Below are 22061 nucleotides of genomic sequence, written 5' to 3'. Positions count from 1 at the left end.
GAGCGTACCTACACGTGTGTTACATCGAAAGAAAGCTGACGATTCCAGAACCGTCCTAAGCATATTTACGTTTCGGCCGGACAAAAATTCCGCCCGCGGTATCCAAAAAACTTGCAACATTCCGCTCATTATCCGCTCATTAGCATCGAGTGACATCGAGGTCGACCAATCATACGGCGGGTTCCTGGCGCGTGCGAGCGGGCCCTCCTACGGTCGAGTGACGGGACGATTGACCAATCCTACGCTTCGGCGACCTGACGGTCCACCAATCGGTGCATGTGTGGGCGGGCCTTATCGTTCTGAACCGAGGTGAGTCGCCACCATCTGATTCCAAACTTTTCATTTCTTTTTCCCGCTTTCTGCGTGTTTCTTTTCAAATCTACATTTCCAGCAAAAAAAAAAGTTGCATTTAAAAGACAAATTGTTTTTAAAAAAGTTAATTCATTTGTAAATCTTTTGTCTAACCTCTATAATTTTCCTACCTTTCACCGTTTTTCCAGGCCTCAAAGCCTGGGTGTCTGTTGACCAGCCACGCCCGAGCTAGGCGCCTCCAGTCGCGATCGACAAAAGGCCAGCGATTGCCGCCATCTTTGTGAAGGCTGGAGGGGGCGGGCCTGAGCCGAGCGTCGCCACCGCCGCCATCTTAGTAAAGGCGGGCGGGGCGGGAGTCAGCGTCCGCGTCATCTTCCGCCCGGAGCACAACTTGAGTCCGGCCGGGCCTCACGCAGTAGCTTGCGCGGCGGCGTCTCTCTGGTCTTGAAGCCGGCTCGGGCGGGGGGCGGGGCTCGGGAAGGCGGAGCACGGGAGGGCGCGCGCGCGGGGGTCGGGAGAGTGCAGCGGTGAGGGCGGGGCTCCGGAGAGCGGGGAGGGCGGGGCTCCGGAGGCCAGTGCTCGGGAAGTCGGGGCTCGGGAGAGCGCAGCGGGAGGGCGGGGCTCTGGAGATCATGGGGGGGGCGGGCGGGGGGCGAGCCTCGGGAGATCGGGGGCGGGGCTCTGGAGATCGGGCCTCGGGAGATCGGCGCTCGGGACATCGGGGGGCGGGCCTCGGGAGATCGGCGCTTGGGAGGGCGGGGCTTGGGACATCGGGGGCGGGGCTTGGGGACTCCGGGGGGGCGGGGCTCGGGGACTCCCCCCCTCCTCCTCCCCCCTCCTTCCCTCCCCCTCCTCCTTCCCTCCCCTCCCCCTCTCCATCCTCCCTCCCCCTCCCCTCCCCTCTCTCCCCTCCCCTTCCCCTCCCCCACACCCCTGCCCCTCCCCCACACCCCTGCCCCTCCCCCACACCCCTGCGCCTCCCCCCTCCCCTTCCCCCCTCCCCTTCCCCCCTCCCCTCCCACCCCTCCCCTTCCCCCCCTCCCCTCCCCTTCCCCTCCCCCCTCCGCTTCCCCCCCTCCCCCCCTTCCCCACTCCACTCCCCTTTCCCCCCTCCCCTTTCCCCCTTCCCTCCCCTCCCTCCCCCTTCCCCTTCCCTTCCCCCCTTCCCCTTCCCCCCCTCCCCTTCCCCCCTCCCCCACTCCCACCCCTCCCCTCCCCCCTTCCCCCCTCCCCCCTCCCCTCCCCCCTCCCCTTCCCCCCTCCCCTTCCCCTCCCCTTCCCCCCCTCTTCCCCCCCCTCCCCTTCCCCCCCTCTTCCCCCCTCCCCTTTCCCCACCCTCTTCCCCCCTCCCCTTCCCCCCTCCCCTTCCCCCCCTCTTCCCCCCTCCCCTTTCCCCACCCTCTTCCCCCTCCCCTTCCCCCCCTCTTCCCCCCACCCCCTTCCCCCCCACCCCCTTCCCCCCACCCCCTTCCCCCCCAGTCGCGCTCTCTCTTCCCCCAGTCGCGCTCTCTCTTCCCCCAGTCGCGCTCTCTCTTCCCCAGTCGCGCTCTCTCTTCCCCCAGTCGCGCTCTCTCTTCCCCCAGTCGCGCTCTCTCTTCCCCCAGTCGCGCTCTCTCTTCCCCCAGTCGCGCTCTCTCTTCCCCCAGTCGCGCTCTCTCTTCCCCCAGTCGCGCTCTCTCTTCCCCCAGTCGCGCTCTCTCTTCCCCCAGTCGCGCTCTCTCTTCCCCCAGTCGCGCTCTCTCTTCCCCCAGTCGCGCTCTCTCTTCCCCCAGTCGCGCGCTCTCTTCCCCCAGTCGCGCGCTCTCTTCCCCCAGTCGCGCTCTCTCTTCCCCCAGTCGCGCTCTCTCTTCCCCCAGTCGCGCTCTCTCTTCCCCCAGTCGCGCTCTCTCTTCCCCCAGTCGCGCTCTCTCTTCCCCCAGTCGCGCTCTCTCTTCCCCCAGTCGCGCTCTCTCTTCCCCCAGTCGCGCTCTCTCTTCCCCCAGTCGCGCTCTCTCTTCCCCCAGTCGCGCTCTCTCTTCCCCCAGTCGCGCTCTCTCTTCCCCCCAGTCGCGCTCTCTCTTCCCCCAGTCGCGCTCTCTCTTCCCCCAGTCGCGCTCTCTCTTCCCCCAGTCGCGCTCTCTCTTCCCCCAGTCGCTCTCTCTCTTCCCCCCGTCGCTCTCTCTCTTCCCCCAGTCGCTCTCTCTCTTCCCCCCAGTCGCTCTCTCTCTTCCCCCCAGTCGCTCTCTCTCTTCCCCCCAGTCGCTCTCTCTCTTCCCCCCAGTCGCTCTCTCTCTTCCCCCCAGTCGCTCTCTCTCTTCCCCCCAGTCGCTCTCTCTCTTCCCCCCAGTCGCTCTCTCTCTTCCCCCCAGTCGCTCTCTCTCTTCCCCCCAGTCGCTCTCTCTCTTCCCCCCCAGTCGCTCTCTCTCTTCCCCCCAGTCGCTCTCTCTCTTCCCCCAGTCGCTCGCTCTCTCTCTTCCCCCCCAGTCGCTCGCTCTCTCTCTTCCCCCCCAGTCGCTCGCTCTCTCTCTTCCCCCCAGTCGCTCGCTCTCTCTCTTCCCCCAGTCGCTCGCTCTCTCTCTTCCCCCCAGTCGCTCGCTCTCTCTCTTCCCCCCAGTCGCTCGCTCTCTCTCTTCCCCCCAGTCGCTCGCTCTCTCTCTTCCCCCCAGTCGCTCGCTCTCTCTCTTCCCCCCAGTCGCTCGCTCTCTCTCTTCCCCCCAGTCGCTCGCTCTCTCTCTTCCCCCCAGTCGCTCGCTCTCTCTCTTCCCCCCAGTCGCTCGCTCTCTCTCTTCCCCCAGTCGCTCGCTCTCTCTCTTCCCCCCAGTCGCTCGCTCTCTCTCTTCCCCCCAGTCGCTCGCTCTCTCTCTTCCCCCCAGTCGCTCGCTCTCTCTCTTCCCCCCAGTCGCTCGCTCTCTCTCTTCCCCCCAGTCGCTCGCTCTCTCTCTTCCCCCCAGTCGCTCGCTCTCTCTCTTCCCCCCAGTCGCTCGCTCTCTCTCTTCCCCCCAGTCGCTCGCTCTCTCTCTTCCCCCCAGTCGCTCGCTCTCTCTCTTCCCCCCAGTCGCTCGCTCTCTCTCTTCCCCCAGTCGCTCGCTCTCTCTCTTCCCCCCAGTCGCTCGCTCTCTCTCTCCCCCCAGTCGCTCGCTCTCTCTCTTCCCCCCAGTCGCTCGCTCTCTCTCTTCCCCCAGTCGCTCGCTCTCTCTCTTCCCCCCAGTCGCTCGCTCTCTCTCTTCCCCCCAGTCGCTCGCTCTCTCTCTTCCCCCCAGTCGCTCGCTCTCTCTCTTCCCCCCAGTCGCTCGCTCTCTCTCTTCCCCCCAGTCGCTCGCTCTCTCTCTTCCCCCCCAGTCGCTCGCTCTCTCTCTTCCCCCCAGTCGCTCGCTCTCTCTCTTCCCCCCAGTCGCTCGCTCTCTCTCTTCCCCCCAGTCGCTCGCTCTCTCTCTTCCCCCCAGTCGCTCGCTCTCTCTCTTCCCCCCAGTCGCTCGCTCTCTCTCTTCCCCCAGTCGCTCGCTCTCTCTCTTCCCCCCAGTCGCTCGCTCTCTCTCTTCCCCCCAGTCGCTCGCTCTCTCTCTTCCCCCCAGTCGCTCGCTCTCTCTCTTCCCCCCAGTCGCTCGCTCTCTCTCTCTTCCCCCCCAGTCGCTCGCTCTCTCTCTCTTCCCCCCAGTCGCTCGCTCTCTCTCTCTTCCCCCCCAGTCGCTCGCTCTCTCTCTCTTCCCCCCAGTCGCTCGCTCTCTCTCTTCCCCCCAGTCGCTCGCTCTCTCTCTTCCCCCCAGTCGCTCGCTCTCTCTCTTCCCCCAGTCGCTCGCTCTCTCTCTTCCCCCCAGTCGCTCGCTCTCTCTCTTCCCCCCAGTCGCTCGCTCTCTCTCTTCCCCCCAGTCGCTCGCTCTCTCTCTTCCCCCCAGTCGCTCGCTCTCTCTCTTCCCCCCAGTCGCTCGCTCTCTCTCTTCCCCCCAGTCGCTCGCTCTCTCTCTTCCCCCCAGTCGCTCGCTCTCTCTCTTCCCCCCAGTCGCTCGCTCTCTCTCTTCCCCCCAGTCGCTCGCTCTCTCTCTTCCCCCCAGTCGCTCGCTCTCTCTCTTCCCCCCAGTCGCTCGCTCTCTCTCTTCCCCCCAGTCGCTCGCTCTCTCTCTTCCCCCCAGTCGCTCGCTCTCTCTCTTCCCCCCAGTCGCTCGCTCTCTCTCTTCCCCCCAGTCGCTCGCTCTCTCTCTTCCCCCCAGTCGCTCGCTCTCTCTCTTCCCCCCAGTCGCTCGCTCTCTCTCTTCCCCCCAGTCGCTCGCTCTCTCTCTTCCCCCCAGTCGCTCGCTCTCTCTCTTCCCCCAGTCGCTCGCTCTCTCTCTTCCCCCCAGTCGCTCGCTCTCTCTCTTCCCCCCAGTCGCTCGCTCTCTCTCTTCCCCCCAGTCGCTCGCTCTCTCTCTTCCCCCCCCAGTCGCTCGCTCTCTCTCTTCCCCCCCAGTCGCTCGCTCTCTCTCTTCCCCCCCAGTCGCTCGCTCTCTTTCCCCCCCCAGTCGCGCTCGCTCTCTTTCCCCCCCCAGTCGCGCTCTCTCTTCCCCCTCTCTCTCTCAACAACAACATGCCCTCAAAAGACCCTCGGCACCGCCGGGCACTTCAGCTAGTCTATATATAAAAGGATAGTGGTGTTTGTCTGTCTGTCTGTCCGGGCATCACTCAAAAGTTACAGAGCATACTTATATCAAAAGAAAGGTTATGATTAGGAGGGTGTCCTAGGCGTATTTACTTTTGGCCAGACAAAAATTGTTCGGACAGTCGACAAAAAACGTTCAAAATTCCGCTCATTAGTGGTTGGCCAATCATACGGGGGAAATCAGCTCATTAGCATTGAGTGACGTGAAGGTTGACCAATCCTACGGGGGGAGCATGCTGCGTCACGGGGGGCGTTTCATGGCGAGTGTGGGCGGGGCCTAATCTTTCAAACTGCCGTTAATTCGGCCATCTTTACCTCAACTTTTACTTTTATTCACATTTTAACAGCTGCCACCTTCCTGTTCTATATGGCTTAATGCCAGATCATGTAGTGCAGTTGTCTTAGCTATGGGGTGCTTAAAAACCTGAACTTTAATACAGGGAACTAAGGAAAACTAAGGCCTTCTTCCTTCCTCCCTTCGCAGGGGTCCATCAGGCCAGGCCTGAGGCGCTCCTTCCCCCCCTCTCTCTCCAGGCTAATCCCGAACTAAATCCAGCAGTGTCTCTCTCTCTCTCTCTCTTCCCCCCTGTCTCTCTCTTCTCCCCCAGTCTCTCTCTCTCTCTCTCTCTCTCTCTCTCTCTTCCCCCCTGTCTCTCTCTTCTCCCCCTGTCTCTCTCTCTCTCTTCCCCCGTCTCTCTCTCTTCCCCCCAGTCTCTCTCTCGTCTCTCTCTTCCCCCCAGTCTCTCTCTCTCTCTTCCCCCCAGTCTCTCTCTCTCTCTCTCTCTTCCCCCCAGTCTCTCTCTCTCCCCCCCCAGTCTCTATCTCTCTCTCTCTCTCTCCCCCCCGTGTCTCTCTCTCTCTCTCTCTCTCTCTCTCTCTCTCTCTCTCTCTCTCACTCTCTCTCGCTCTCTCTCCCCAGTCTCTCTCTCCCCCCCAGTGTCTCTCTCTCTCTCTCTCTACCCCAGTCTCTCTCTCCCCCCCAGTGTCTCTCTCTCTCTCTCTCTCTCTCTCTCTCCCCCCCAGTGTCTCTCTCTCTCTCTCTCTCTCTACCCCAGTCTCTCTCTTCCCCCCCCCCCCCCAGTCTCTCTCTCTCTCCCCCCCCAGTCTCTCTCTCGATCCCCGGGCCTCTCTGCCCCCCCCCCCCCCCAGTCTCTCTCTCTCTCCTTCCCACACAGACAGACAAACTCATTTATATATATAAAAATTATTTCTACTTTTTTCATAACAACATGCCCTCAAAAAACCCTCGGCACCACCGGGCACTCCAGCTCGTATTTAATAAGTTGGCCTCAACAGCCTTCTGTGGTAGAGAATTCCACAGGTTCACCACTCTCTGGGTGAAGAAATTCCTCCTCATCTCAGTCCTAAATGGCTTGCCCCTTATCCTTAGACTGTGACCCCTGATTCTGGACTCCCCCGCCATTGGGAAAATCCTTCCTGCATCTAGTCTATCTAGTCCTGTTAGAATTTTATAAGTTTCAATGCGATCCCCTCTCATTCTTCTAAACTCTAGCGAATATAAGCCTAATCGACCCAATCTCTCTCCATACGTCATTCCTGCCATCCCAGGTATCAGTCTGGTGAATCTTCGCTGCACTCCCTCCACGGCAAGAACATCCTTCTTCAGATAAGTCGTCCAAAACTGGACGCAATACTTAAGGTGTAGTCTCACCAAGGCCCTGTACAACTGCAGCAAGACATCCTTGCTCCTGTACTCGAATCCTCTCACTATGAAGGCCAACATACCATTTGCCTTCTTAACCGCCTGCTGCACCTACATGCTTACCTTCAGCGACTGGTGCACAAGGATACCCAGGTCTCGTTGCACTTCCCCTTTTCCCAATCTATTGCCGTTCAGATAATAATCTGTCTTCCTGTTTTTGCCACCAAAGTGGATAACCTTGCATTTATCCACATTATACTGCATTTGCCATGCATCTGCCCAATCACCCAACCTGTCCAAATCATACTGGAGTTTCTCTGCATCCTCCTCACAGCACTCATGCCCTCCCAGCTTTGTGTCATCTACAAACTTGGAGATAATGGCCCAGAAATTCGGGTCGAGGGCTTTCCGCGGGCGCAAGCCCCCGACCTGCACTTACCTAGCGGGCCGTCCGTTCAGCTGTGGGCCCCCGTGGAATTCCGATCCTGGGCCTGCTCCAACTGCTGGCATGCAGTGCTTGCGTATCCCAGGGGCGCAGTTAGTTCGATGCATCCCCTGGGATCACGTGGGCCATGGGGAGCCAATCGGAGCAGGAAATGCTTCATTCATAAGTTTGACAGGAAGGGCTGTCAAACTTATAAATACTAAAATCCCCAAAACATCACTAAATCTTCAAATAAATTTTTTTTTAAATCACATTTTTTAAATAAACTATAAATTACATGAAATAACTCTGAAACAATAACTTAAATTTTTGAAAAAATAATTTTATTTTCTAACGGGGCTAAAAATAAACTTACCTTTCTTTAAAGTATTTAAAAATAATAAACCTGTGGAAAAAATGTTTTAATTTTAATTAATTCACCACTTACCTTGTAAAAAGCAGGCCTTGCGACTGCTTTTTATATGTGTAACTTCTGGAGACTTACCCTCCCGGGAAAACCTACAAAATAAACGTAAGGTCGATGCGCACCGCGTTCGAACTCTGAACCCCTTCTTTCAGGGGAACGGAAGTGCCGGTTTCCCGCGCATGCGGAGTGCATGCAGGAAACCGGCACTTCCATTGGGCCTACGGGTGAGTACCCCATGCGTACTCACCCGTAGAGACCCGAATTTCTGGGCCATTACATCTAGTTCCCACGTCTAGATCATTCATATATATTGTGAATAGCTGGGGTCCTAGCACCGATCCCTGCAGTACCCCACCAGTCACTGCCTGCCACTCGGAAAAAGACCCGTTTATTCCAACTCTTTGCTTCCTGTCTGCCAACCAGTTCTCTCTCCAAGTCAGTACCTTACCCCCAATCCCATGTGCTTTAACTTTGCACGCCAATCTCTTATGCGGGACCTTATCGAAAGCCTTCTGAAAGTCCAAATACGCCACATCCACTGGTTCTCCCTTATCTATTCTATCAGTTACATCCTCAAAAAATTCCAGTAGATTAGCCAAGCATGATTTATCTTTTGTAAATCCATGTTGACTTTGTCCGATCCTGTCACTGTTTTCCAAGTGCTCTGCTATTACATCTTTTATAATGGACTCTAGCATTTTCCCCACTACCGATGTCCGGCTTACCGGCCTGTAATTCCCCGTTTTCTCTCTACCACATTTTTTAAATAGTGGGGTTACATTAGCTACGTTCCAATCCATGGAAACTATTCCAGAGTCTATAGAATTTTGGAAGATGACCAGCAATGCATCTACTATTTCTAGGGCCACTTCCTTAAGTACCCTAGGATGTAGATTATCAGGCCCTGGGGATTTATCGGCCTTCAATCCCGTCAATTTCCCTAACACCATTTCCCTACAAATACTGATTTCATTCAGTTCCTCCTTCTCATTAGACCCTATGTTCCCCGACCTCTCTGGAAGGTTATTTGTGCCCTCCTTTGTGAAGACAGGACCAAAGTATGTATTTAATTGGTCAGCCATTTCTTTGTTCCCCATTATAAATTCCCCTGATTCTGACTGCAAGGGACCTATGCTTGACTTCATCAATCTTTTTCTCTTCACATATCTATAGAAGCTTTTACAGTCAGTTTTTATGTTCCCTGAAAGCTTACTCTCATATTCTATTTTCCCCCTCTTAATTAATCCCTTTGTCCTCCTTTGCTGAATCCTAAACTGCTCCCAATCCTCAGGTTTGCTGCTTTTTCTGGCCAACTTATGTGTCCTTGGATCTTATGCTATCCCTAATTTCCCTTGTTAGCCACGGTTGAGTCACCTTTTTTGTTTTATTTTTATGCCAAACAGGGATGAACAAATTCTGTAGTTCATCCATGCGACCTTTAAATGTTTGCCATTGCCTATCCACCGTCAACCTTTTAAGTAACATTCCCCAATACATCCTAGCCAAATCGCGCCTCATACCATCGTAGTTTCCTTTATTTAAATTCAGGACCCTAGTCTCTGAGTCAACTACTTCACTCTCCATCTTAATGAATAATTCGATCATATTATGATCGCTCCTCCCCAAGGGGCCTCGCACAACAAGATTGCTAATTAATCCTTTCTCATTACATAATACCCAGTCTAAGATGGCTTGATCTCTAGTTGGTTCGTCGACATATTGGTCCAGGAAACCATCTCGTATACACTCAGGAATTCCTCCTCCACAGTATTGTTACTAATTTGGTTAGCCCAATCTATATGTAGATGAAAGTCACCCATGATAACTGCTGTGCCCTTATTGCACGCGTTTCTAATTTCCCGTTTAATGCCATCCCCAACCTCAGCATTACTGTTTGGGGGTCTGTATACAACTAAGTGTCATGTTTAGTGTACTCATGTTTTTTTCCCCTCTGATTTTCTCTCATATTTTCATGGAGGTACTGAGTAATGGTAGGCATAATTATATGGGCTCCAGCTGCCCTCCAGTACAGCACTCAAATAACCATTCTGAATGTTTCAGTTGGGATAGTGAGTATTGGTGGACATTTAAAGCATGGGAGTAGCATCATTGGAAGGATATTCCAAGACTCAACCAATATCCACATGTGCAACTTCCAGCAGGCGTTGGCTAATATTGGACTCTGTGCAATGATTTCTTTGTTTCTCCTTCTCAGCAGCTAAGGAATGCTGGAGCATTGTTGCATTCCTGGCTACCTCCACAAAGACTGAAACAAAGAAAGAACGTGCATTTATACAGCGCCTTTCACATCCTTGGGATGTCCCAAAGCGCTTCACGGCCAAGGATATACTTTTAAAGTAGAGTCACTTTTGTTATGTAAGCAAATTCAACAACTAATTTGCACACAGCACGATCTCACAAACAGCAATGAGACAAATGAGCTATTCTGCTTTGGTGGTGTTATTTGGGGGGTAAACGATGGCCAAAACACTGGGAGAATTTCCCGGCTTTTCTTCAAATAATGCCATAGGATCTATTACATTCACCTAAGCAGGCAGATGGGATCTCAGTTTCACACCTCATCCGGAAGATCAAATCTTGAGGTCGTGGTCTGTAGGATTCATTGGCACAAGGGATAGTGTATATACCCACCGAGTTACGGGGAGAGCCCTCCAAATCAAACTTCAAAAGTTGGGCTGTATAAATAAAATGAAGAGGAAAAGAAACTTTACTCCAGTGAGCTGTATGTAAGGTAGGACAGAAGGAACTTGCATTTCTCTTCTGCGTTATCAAATCCTCAGGACCTGAAATGCAGTCACTGTTGTTTCGGCGAACATGGCTGCCAATTTGCGTGCAGCAAGGTCGCATAGTTTTTCTGGTGTTGGTTGAGGGAGTAGCGTCTCATCTGAAAGACGGTACGTTGGACAATGCAGCACTCCCTCATTGTTGCGCTGAAGCGCCAGCTTAGACTATGTGCTCAAGTCTGTAATGAAGCTTGAAATCATGGCCTGGAATTTGCAGTTCGCCGCTGGCCCCAAAGTACACTTCGCACAAGGATCTTGCGATCCCTGTGTCGAGAACTTCGTGTTTTCCGACATTCAATTCAAATCAACGAAGTATAGTGGGGATCCCCTTGTGCGAGTTGCTGTGACATCAACAAGCTCTCTGAACAGCCAATGCTAAATTCTCACAGACAGCGAACAAGGAAGTGAGTAAGCCCTTAAAATTCAAACTTTTTTTAAATGTTAGAGCGAGCAAAACAAAGATTGGGGTTCTCACACGGGAAAAAGGCAAACCTGAAATAAAGATGGGCAAATTTTTTTTAAGTTTCTTAAAAAAATTAATTTTTATTAAAATGAACAAATATCACGCTGCACAAAATTTAAATAGTTTTTTAGGCCCTTAACATTTGTTTAGCAGTAATAACGCTGTCAAAACCCCAGTTACACCTAATCTTTTTGTTAAGTCTGTGTGTCCCAGTTATGCTTATTATAAATCACTGGACACAGACCACAAGAATAACTTTTAACAGGTCTTTACTATTCTGAGGTCAGGGCTGAACTGCCCAGCAAATCCCTACACAATGTTTATATACCGGTGTGGTCACCACCGGTATTACAGTATACAGCAGCCAAGAGAAAGTAGTACATCTCTTAAGGTAGTTCTCTTAAGGTGGAACAGGTTACATACACCACAATCCTCCCTTTTTAGCTTAACAGTTATATCCCCATTTAACATAACATAATAACATATAGATATATATATATACAACTTCATGCAAAACAGTTCAAAGATTCAGTCTCTGAGGAGGCCTCCTGATTTGAGTTGGATAACGCCTTTCAAGGGTCTCTGATTCTCGTTGCTGGGGTGACTCATCTAGTTGATCTCTTATGGATTGGACATCATCCTCAGGTACATTCACTTCTGAGGTAGATGCTTCAGGTTCACTAACTTCTTCCACGGTTGTCTCTGCCGTAACCCTGGGTTCGACCCTTGTTCTTGATTCTACCAGTTGGTCAGCATGACGCCGTATTACATTTTCACCAATATCTACCGTGTACATCAGGGGTCCTTGTCTGGCCCGAATTGTTCCAGATTGCCATTTCTCGTTTTTATAGTCCCGGGCTAACACTGGTTGTCCTATTTCGAAACTCCGAGTGGTCTTGTTATTTATATGCTGGAACTGTTTGTTTTCAACTTCCCTCCGCACATTTGGTTTTAACAAGTCCAACCTGGACCGCAACCTCCTGTTATAGAACATCATGGCAGGACTTTGGTTTGTCACTGCATGAGTGGCGTTTCGATATGCCAGTAGGAATTTGTCCACCTTGTGTTGTAGTGGAATCTAATCTTCGCTCATGGCCTTTATTGCTTTTTTGAACGTTTGTACAAATCTCTCGGCCAACCCGTTTGTAGCCGGATGATATGGGGCAGAGGTATAATGTTTCACCCCATTCTTCTTCATGAATTTCTGGAATTCTTCTGACACGAACTGCGGTCCGTTGTCTGAACATATTTGTTCTGGCAATCCATTTCTTGCAAATATCGTTCTTAGCACCGCGATCGTCTTTTCCGAGGTAGTGGTAGTCATCTTAATCACTTCTGGCCATTTAGAATGTGCGTCCACCACAATTAAAAACATGGAGTCCATGAACGGACCAGCAAAGTCAATATGTACACGTTGCCATGGGGTTGAAGGCCATTCCCATGGATGCAGCGGTGCAATCGGAGGTGCATTTTGCACTTTTTGGCACCCTGAGCAGCTTTTCGTCAGATCCTCTATCTGTTGGTCGATACCCGGCCACCACACAAGCCCTAGCAAGGCTTTTCATCTTGACTCCCCCCCAGATGACCGTCATGCAGTTCCTTTAGAACTCTCTCTCTTAACTTAGGAGGAATAATCACCCTTGTTCCATACATCAATGTTCCTTGACAGACGGACAGCTGTTCTCGTCTTGCTGAGCATGCCGGTAACAGTGGATCACCATGTGTTGGCCATCCCTTCACTGTCACTTCGTAGACCCGGGACAGTGTCGGGTCGTTCCTGGTTTCTCTTTCAATACTTGCATTGGTGACTGGTAAACATTCGATGATGGTCGAGTGAAACAACTCAACAGGGTCAACCGTCGGTGCCTCCTCCTCTGTAGGTAGTGGCAGGCGCGACAGCCCATCAGCATTACCATGCTGCTTTGTACCTTTGAATTCGATCTGATATTGATGTGCCCCTAGGAAAAGGAACCATCTCTGGAGTCTCTGTGCTGTCATCACCGAAACACCCTTCTTAGGGTTAAAAATGGATACCAACGGCTGGTGGTCTGTCAGAAGCGTAAACTTTTGGCCCTGCAGGTAATGATTAAACTTCTTTACTCCCCACACAAGGCTGAGAGCCTCCCTATCTATCTGAGCATAGTTGCGCTCAGCGGAGGTCAATGACCTGGATGCGAACGCAACTGGCCTCTCCAGGCCATTTGGCAACTTGTGTGAGAGTACTGCCCCAATACCATATGGAGAAGCATCACAAGCCAAATGAATAGGCAGCGTTGGGTTGAAGTGAGCCAACACTTCCTCTGAGGTGATCAATGCCTTGCTTTTGCGAAAGGCCCTCTTACAGTCCTCGCTCCACTTCCATGGTACTCCCTTCTGCAAAAGAGCGTTCAGCGGATGCAGCACCGTGGATAAATTTGGCAGAAACTTATGCTAATAGTTAATCAACCCTAGGAACGACCTCAACTGGGATACATTATCCGGAGCGGGAGCCTTCACAACAGCTTCGATCTTGTCAGGAGACTTATGAAGCCCCTCCTGGTCAATGACATGACCACAGTACGAGATCCGCTTCTGAAAGAACTCACATTTCTGGCGATTAACTCGAAGTCCATATTCTTTCAATCTGGTGAGCACCAGTTCCAAATTTGCAAGGTGTTCCTCGTCATCATCTCCTGTAATCAGAATATCGTCCAGGTAACATTGTGTGCCTGGAATTCCCTGTAATACCTGCTCCATGGCCCTCTGCCAAATTGCTGGAGCCGATGCCACTCCAAAAACCAGTCTATTATACCGGTACAAGCCTCTATGCGTGTTGATCGTGAGATACTGGCGTGACTCTTCCTCAACTTCCATCTGTAAGTACGCCTGCACCAGGTCTATCTTGGTGAAGTGTTTCCCGCCAGACAACGAAGCGAAGATATCCTCAATCCGCGGAAGCGGATACTGCACCGTGTGAAGCACCGGATTAACAGTGATCTTAAAATCTCCACAGATGCGCACCTTCCCCGGTTCCCCCGGCTTGTTGCTCGATGAACGCTTCATGACGGGAACAATGGGCATGGCCCACTCACTCCAGTCTACCTTAGACAGTACTCCTGAACGTTCTAGCCCTTCCAGCTCAGCTTCCACAGCAGGTCGTATCGCATAAGGTACCGGTCTGGCTTTGAAAAATTTCAGGTTTGCATGTTCTTCAACCTTGATGTTTGCCGTAATTCCTCTCAGTGTTCCCAGTCCCTGTTGGAACACCTCTTTAGCATCATCCAATATTCTGGACAATCGGTTAGGTTTGACATCTTTTTTACCGGAATCTACCGTTAGTGCTTTTAAGGAATGCCAGTCCATATTTATTTTCCTAATCCACTCCCGTCCCAGTAGTGGTGGACCTCCCTCAGGTAGCACATATAAGTCCATTCCTCGGCTTTCTTTGCCCTTGTGGACCACCTTTACCTCTATCTTCCCGATGGGGTATACTCTTTGCCCCGTGTATGTTTTCAATACAATCTCCGTATCCCGTAGGGGAATATGTGGGAATAACCTTTTGTAATCTTGCTTATTCATGACCGTCAATGCCGATCCAGTGTCCAATTCCATCTTCACTTGGACTCCTGCTATCTGAAGTGTGACCCAGATTGTTTGGAGGTCTGCTTCATTACCAACATTGTGTACTCTTAGACTACCCAGTTCATTACCGCTGGAGTCTGAATTTGACTTCTGTTCGTTCGAACTGTTCTCTGTCACCTTGTGTACCTTTCTGTACTTTTCCTGCGGTGACTTTTTGTTGCTGGTCTTCTTTCCTGACCGGCATACTTTAGCTATGTGACCAAGCCTGCCACATTTTCTGCATTCCTGATTTTTGAACCAGCACTGGTTCTGATCGTGCGTTGTCTTTCCACAACGATAACATTTTACTGTACCCAAGACCATTTGATTGGTGCTGAGTTCCGGTGACCGTAGCTGCATTTCCGCAGTGCCTCTCGCTGCGGCTTCGTGCGATGCTGCAATAGTGACAGCTTTATCAAGCGTAAGATCATTCTCCTCAAGCAGTCGCTTTTGTGTTCCTTCTTTTAACAATCCACACACAAATTTATCTCAGCGCATCTGCTAGTCCTGTTCCAAACTGACAGTACTTTGATAGCTTACGCAGTTCAATTAAAAATTCAGCGTTGCTTTCGTCTCTCAGCTGCGTTCTTCTGTAAAATTTAAATCGTTCCACTATCATCAGCGGCGTGGGGTTTAAATGATTTTTCAGGACAGTAACAATATTCGCGAAAATCTGATCCGCCGGTTTATCTGGTGATAGAAGGTGCTTCAATAGCCCGTATGTCTTTGCACCCATTGAGCTTAATAAGGTTAGTGCTTTCTCATCATCTGGTACCTTATTTGCTTTACAATAAACTTCCATGCGTTCTACATAAGTGGTCCAATCTTCGATATCGCTATCAAAGGTATTAATGTTCCCATGTTTAGGCATCCTTGCAAGTTTTTAAATTTTTCTTTTTCTCAAAATGGCGGCTTCCCGCGCTTGTCTTCTTCCCCCGCCTACTAAAATGGCGGTCTTTCCCGCGCTCGTCTTCTTCCCCCACCGACTACAATGGCGGATTCCCGCGTTTGCCTTCTTCCCCCGCTGGCTGCAATGGCGATTGCCGTCCTGCTGCCGTTCTCGCCTCCCCAGCGATTCTCAATTCCCCGACACTGCTTTTACTCCCCCGCGGTTCCCGTGGGCATTCACGCTTCCCCTGCTGTTGCGCCTCTCAGCCCCACATGCAGCCCGGTCCTTTACACCGGCTGCGTTTGAGTTCTCCGCGGCTCTCGTGCCTTAAGCTGCCCCAGTCGCTGCGCCTCTCGGCCTCGATTGCAGCCCGGCCCTTTTCACCGGCCGTGGTCGAGTTCTCCGCCCTTTTTCCTCCGTTTTCCCTCCCCCACTCCACAGTCAACGCGGCCGACTTTCTGCTCGTGTTGCTGATCGGCTTACCCACCACCGTGGTAGAAGGGATGATCACTGCCTGTCGCTGATGGAGGGCTTCGTGGTCAGAATTTTTCTTTTTAACCCGGGTTCTCGATGCCTCCCGTGCGATGGTGCTCAGCAGGATGATGAGGGCGAATGCCTCTTCTCGACGCCCGTTCTGAGGACGAAGCTGCCTTGGATGTAAAACTGCCGCAGGGTAAGATCGGACTCGTCGCCACTGTTAAGTCTGTGTGTCCCAGTTATGCTTATTATAAATCACTGGACACAGACCACAAGAATAACTTTTAACAGGTCTTTACTATTCGGAGGTCAGGGCTGAACTGCCCAGCAAATCCCTACACAACGTTTATATACCGGTGTGGTCACCACCGGTATTACAGTATACAGCAGCCAAGAGAAAGTAGTACATCTCTTAAGGTAGTTCTCTTAAGGTGGAACAGGTTACATACACCACACTTTTTGGGTCTAACTTTTAGTGGGGAATTTAACACTGTAATTACTGCGGAAGAGCTGAAGTTTTCATCAGTTTCTCTGATTTGGGTGATTACACTGATTGCTGCTCTGTGGGGGACGGGGGCACAGCGCAGCGTGTTTCGGAGCTGTCAGTGACAGACCGCAACTTCAGGATTTGCACATGCGCCAAATCCCGAGGCCCGTCATCCCGACTGCAAATTCCAGGCCCATAACTTTCAGATTCGAGGCAACAACACAACCAACTGTGCCAAGCTAAGACACCTGATTGATGGGCATTTACAACATACATGGTATTTCTCTTTTAGGTACCTAGCACAAATTATCAATGCCAATTGTAATTCCCCACTGCTGCCTCAGCTGGACTGGTAAACTAGCGCAAGTCAGCAGATGAACCTGAGACTTTCCTGGTGTATGTTGGCTCACTGCCGTGATATTGATACCTTCACTTGCTGAGCCACCAGGGGAGCAGATTCCCTGTTACTTTTTAAAAATCATTTCCCCCTCAGCCTTCTTCATGCTTCTGCACTGCCTGCAACCAGATGAGTGGAACTGTCGAGGCAAATAGCTCCAGGGGGAGCCCTCCAAATTTCTCTTTATATTAACATCAGAATTTGGGCTTTATGCATAAAATGATCCAAAAACGTTTTTTTTTATTCGTTCTTGGGATCTGGGCGTCGCTGTCAAGGTCAACATTTATTGCCCATCCCTAGTTGCCCTTGAGAAGGTGGTGGTGAGCCGCCTTCTTGAACCGCTGCAGTCCGTGTGGTGAAGGTACTCCCACAGTGCTGTTAGGGAGGGAGTTCCAGGAGTTTGACCCAGCGACGATGAAGGATTGGCGATATACTTTCAAGTCAGGGTGGTGTGTGACTTGGAGGGGAACTTGAAGGTAGTGGTATTCCCTTGCACCTGCTGCCCTTGTCCTTCTAGGTGGTAGAGGTCACAGGTTTGGGAGGTGCTGCTGAAGAAGCCTTAGCAAGTTACTGCAGTGCATTTTGTAGATGGTACACACTGCAGCCATGGTACGCCGGTGGCGGAGGGAGTGAATGTTTAAGGTGGTGGATGGGGTGCCAATCAAGTGGGCTGCTTTGTCTTGGATGGTGTCAAGCTTCTTGAGTGTTGTTGGAGCTGCACTCATCCAGGCAAGTGGAAAGTATTCCATCACACTCCTTACTTGTGCCTTGTATATGGTGGAAAGGCTTTGGAGAGTCAGGATTTGAGAAACTCTCCACAGAATATCCAGCCTCTGACATGCTCTTGTTGCCATATTATTTATGTGGCTGGTCCAGTTAAGTTTTTGGTCAATGGTGACCCCCCAGGATATTGATGGTGGGGGATTTGATGATGGTAATGCCATTGAATGTCAAGGGGCGGTGGTTAGAAGCTTGCTTGTTGGAGAAAGTCATTGCCTGGCACATGTGTGGCACAAATGTTACCTGCCACTTATCAGCCCAAGCCTGAATGTTGTCTCGGTCTTGCTGCATGCTGGCATGGACTGCTTCATTATCTGAGAAGTTGCAAATGGCACTGAACACTGTGCAGTCATCAGCGAACATCCCCACTTCTGACTTTATGATAGATTGATGAAGCAGCTGAAGATGGTTGGGCCTTCCCTAATAATGAATTAGTTTTCTATAGCACTGGAAATGTTTTTTTGTAGAAATTCTTGTTTGCTGCACACAATTTCTGCCTTTTTCAAAAGGTTGGGTAATCCAACCACCTCAAAGCACTTACCTTTTGGCCAAGCCAAGAATCAGCAAATTTTACCATTTGGGATAGTACGGCTTGAAAGTTGAAATATTCCTCATTTGAAAATCCAGTACTGAACTATCACAACTTCTTTACATCCTGTAAAATTATGTTTTTAATTTGGTGATGCAGGGGAAGAAAGGAGAATGATCAGCTTGTTCAATAGCATACAGTTACTAGTCTTAACTATAAGACACACAAATGGCAGGAATATTGACCCAACCGTTTTTTTCTATGTTTAGGCCACAGTGCAGTTGACATCAGCAAGGTAGCACGACGACACCGCATGTCTCCATTCCCGTTAACTTCGATGGACAAGGCCTTCATCACCGTGCTGGAGATGACCCCCGTTCTCGGCACTGAAATAATCAACTATCGAGGTAGGATTGAGAATTGTGGATTACAGTTTGTTTTAAAGATCTGTAAGTGGCTTCATTATGAAAGGTTTTCTGAAGTTAACTTTGTACTATAATTTGTTGGGGGTGGCAGGGTGGGGGGCGGTGGGTGGGTGAGGAGAGAAGATTAAATCTAATTTATTTTATTGTGGCGGAGCCACCAAAGGACTCAGATCGTTTGTACATAATTCTTTTAACAACATGTTAGCTACAGTCTGAGTCTGTATCTTTATTTATGCTGTTTAACTGTACAGAGTGTGGTTGCTTTAACAGCGCGGTTAAAACGTGATGATGTCACGCCGTTCATCATGTGATCCCCCACTGGCGGGAAAACGTGATGACGTCAGCCACAGGACTGCAGGGGCAGTCCTCGTGGAGCCTCCAGAGAGAGCAGACCTACATTCGATGTTATCCTGCAGTTTATTGTTAAAGCCTGTTTGTTTCATTAAAGTTCATTTTGTTTGATCGCCTGAGTGGAACTCGGTCTTTTAGTTAGGAACCCACGGGAACCCACGTTCCTACATTGGTGACCCCGACTTTCATGAACAGTTTTCGCGGAAGATCTTCAGCATGGACACGAACGCCGTGACTCTGAAACTGCCACAGTTCTGGGAGCAACAACCAGACGCCTGGTTTATCCAGGCTGAAGCCCAGTTCGCCATCAGGAACATCGTCGCGGATCAGACCCGTTATTACTACGTGGTCTCCGCCCTCGATAGCGCAACTGCCTCGCGGATCGTCAGCCTCCTCGGTAGTCCTCCTACTGACAGCAAGTATGATACGTTAAAGGCGCGGTTGCTACAGGTCTTCGGGCTCTCAAAGTCAGAACACGCTCCCCGGCTCCTCACGATGCCTGGCCTCGGGGACTCCAAACCGTCCGAGCTCATGAGCCAAATGCTCACGCTCTTGGGTGCCAAACCAGAATGCTTCCTCTTCCGGGAGCTATTCCTCTGCCAACTGCCGGAGCAGGTACAGGCTGCCCTAGCCAGAGCCGAGATTACAGACTGTGCCAAGCTTGCTGCCGAAGCAGATAAGATTTTCGCAGTAACCCAGCAGTGCTGCGCGGCCACGAAGTGCCCATCCCCCACAGACGCGGTTCCAGCTCCTCCTGCAGCGGGCTGGTGCTCCTACCACGCCCGTTTTGGCACGAAAGCACGATGCTGCCACTCTCCCTGCAGTTTTTCACCCAAAAAAAACCCAAAGCTCCTGCAGCGTTCCTGGCAAAGGAGGACTGGGTCTAACGGGCGCTCCGCGGTTGCAATGGCCGTCGGATCTACGGGGAAACTTCTTTACATCACCGATTCTCTTTCGGGTTGATGTTTCCTTTGTGACACCGGGGCGCAGTGTAGCATCCTACCTGCATCGAATCTCGATGTACAAGCTGGGAACCACGGTTTTTCCCTCGTGGCGGCTAATGGCGCAGCAATTCGAACTTTCCGAAAGCGGCGGGTCCAAGTCTGTTTCGGCGGCCAGCGCTTCCATTGGGAATTCGTCACGGCTACAGTCTCGCAGGCCATCCTAGGGGCAGATTTTCTGTGTGCCAACGGCCTCCTCGTCGATGTCCGGCACCGCCGGTTGATCAACGCGGCCACCTTCCACCTGATTCCGTGGTACCACCGTGGCGCGCTCTATCGCCTGCGCTTTCCCTTCTCCGGATGACTTCACTCAGCTCCTCGGAGAGTTTCCGGAGCTGACTAGGCCCACTTTCTCCTCCTCGGCCACGAAGCATGGTGTTGAACATCATATCACCACTACTGGCTCCCCGGTTTATGCACGGGCTAGAAGGCTCGAACCCGGCAAGCTCGCGGCTGCGAAAGCGGAGTTCGAAACGATGGAACGGCTTCGGATTATTCGCCGGTCGAATAGTTCCTGGTCTTCGCCTCTCCACATTGTTCCGAAACCGGGCAGCGGCTGGCGGCCATGCGGTGACTACCGACGCCTGAACGACGCCACTACTCCTGATCGGTACCCGAGCCCGCATATTCAGGATTTCTCGGCCCATTTGGCGGGAAATTCTATCTTTTCTAAAGTCGACCTCGTCCGGGGGTATCACCAGGTTCCCGTGCACCCGCAAGATTTCCTGAAAAGCGCTGTCATCACCCCTTTCGGACTCTTTGAGTTCCTGCGGATGTCGTTTGGCTTGAAGAACGCAGCACAGGCTTTCCAGCGCCTAATGGACTCCGTGCTCCGAGACCTAAACTTCATCTTCGTCTACCTTGACGACATTCTCATCGCCAGCGCTAGCAAGGAAGAGCACATCTCCCATTTGCGTACCCTCTTTACACGCCTCAGCCAGCACGGTTTAATCATCAACCCGGCCAAGTGCCAGTTCGGCCGGCAGCGGATCGATTTCTTGGGACACCGCATAACATCAGATGGCGCCGTCCCCTTGCTGACGAAGGTGGAAGCTGTTACCTCTTTCCCGCGCCCGCCAACCGTCAAGGCCCTGCAAGAGTTCCTGGGGATGGTCAACTTTTATCATCGATTCGTCCCTAAGGCAGCTCAGCTGATGCAACCTTTGTACGGGACCCTCAAGGGCAAGTCCGGTAAGGATCCAATCAGCTGGACGGCCGAGATGGACCAGGCGTTTGTTAACACCAAGAGCGCTTTGGCCAACGCAACCATGCTGGCGCACCCACTTCCAGGTGCCACCATCGCCCTTACCACAGACGTGTCAGACTACGCTATCGGCGCAGTGCAGGAGCAGTGGGTGAACGGTACGTGGCAACCGCTGGCGTTTTTCAGCCGTCAACTACGGAAAAATGAAAAAAAATACAGCACCTTCGATTGGGAGCTACTGGCCCTTTTCCTAGCCATTCACCATTTCCGGTTCTTATTGGAAGGACGTCCCTTCACGGCTTTTGTCGACCACAAACCTCTAACGTTCGCCATGGCCAAGACCGCCAAACCATGGTCTGCTCGTCAACAACGTCATCTGACGTTTATTTCTGAATTTACCACGGACATTCAACATGTGTCTGGTAAGGACAGCCTGGTGGCGGATTGCTTCTCCCGTGCGGCGGTTCACCTGGGGATTGACTACGCCCTCGTGGCTGCGGATCAGGCCTCGGACCCAGAGGTCCAATCATACAGAATCGGCCCCTCTAGTTTTCAAGCGACCGATGTCAGTTTCCAGGCCGCAGGCACCACGCTCCTTTGCAACGTCTCCATGGGCGTTCCCCGACCTATCATGCCAGTTGCATGATGCCATACACGGGTTGTTGCACCCTGGTATGAAGGCTTCACAGCGGCTAATGTTGGCGAAGTTCGTCTGGAAGGGTATGCACCTCGATGTCCGTGACTGGGCCAACACCTGCGTGGTCTGCCAGAAGGCCAAGGTCCAGCGTCATGTTAAAGCTCCAGTGGCTACGTTCGCCGTTCCGGAGCGTCGTTTCGACCACGTGCATATGGACCTTGTGGGGCCACTTCCGCCTTCTCATGGTTATATGCATCTCCTCACCATGGTAGACCGCACCACTAGGTGGCCAGAGGCAATTCCTTTGGTTTCCACCACTTCGGCAGACGTCGCTAGAGCTTTCAGCTCCTGTTGGGTTGCCCGTTTCGGGGTACCGGCAGACATCTCTTCCGACCGTGGGCCACAATTTTCCTCGGAGCTCTGGAACGCTGTAGCTCAGGGGCTCGGCACCAAACTTCATCGCACCACCGCCTATCATCCACAGGCGAACGGCCTTTGCAAGCGATTCCACAGGTCGCTTAAAGCCGCCCTTGGGGCCAGTCTTCAAGGTGCAGGATGGGTGGACAGACTCCCATGGGTCCT

General features: G+C 52.1%; 1 protein-coding gene across 4 annotated transcripts in view; it reads left to right on the top strand.

Moving 5' to 3' along the window:
• The first annotated feature begins 18104 nt into the window (after positions 1-18104).
• The window catches only part of LOC147109516 (gephyrin), a 164770-nt gene continuing 160813 nt past the window's right edge, over positions 18105-22061 (top strand). For all 4 annotated transcript variants that reach the window (XM_086003527.1, XM_086003525.1, XM_086003528.1 and 1 more), the window contains exon 1: positions 18105-18268. In XM_086003527.1, the coding sequence (XP_085859653.1) occupies positions 18175-18268 (94 nt within the window). In that variant the 5' untranslated portion in view covers positions 18105-18174. The remainder of the gene's footprint in view (positions 18269-22061) is intronic.

Source organism: Somniosus microcephalus, chromosome 12, assembly GCF_052327205.1.
Source record: "Somniosus microcephalus isolate GS21.2 chromosome 12, FLI_Smic_1.0, whole genome shotgun sequence".
Lineage (NCBI taxonomy): Eukaryota > Metazoa > Chordata > Chondrichthyes > Squaliformes > Somniosidae > Somniosus > Somniosus microcephalus.
Note: the sequence above shows the minus strand (reverse complement) of the source record. Positions and strands in the feature narration are given on the sequence as shown.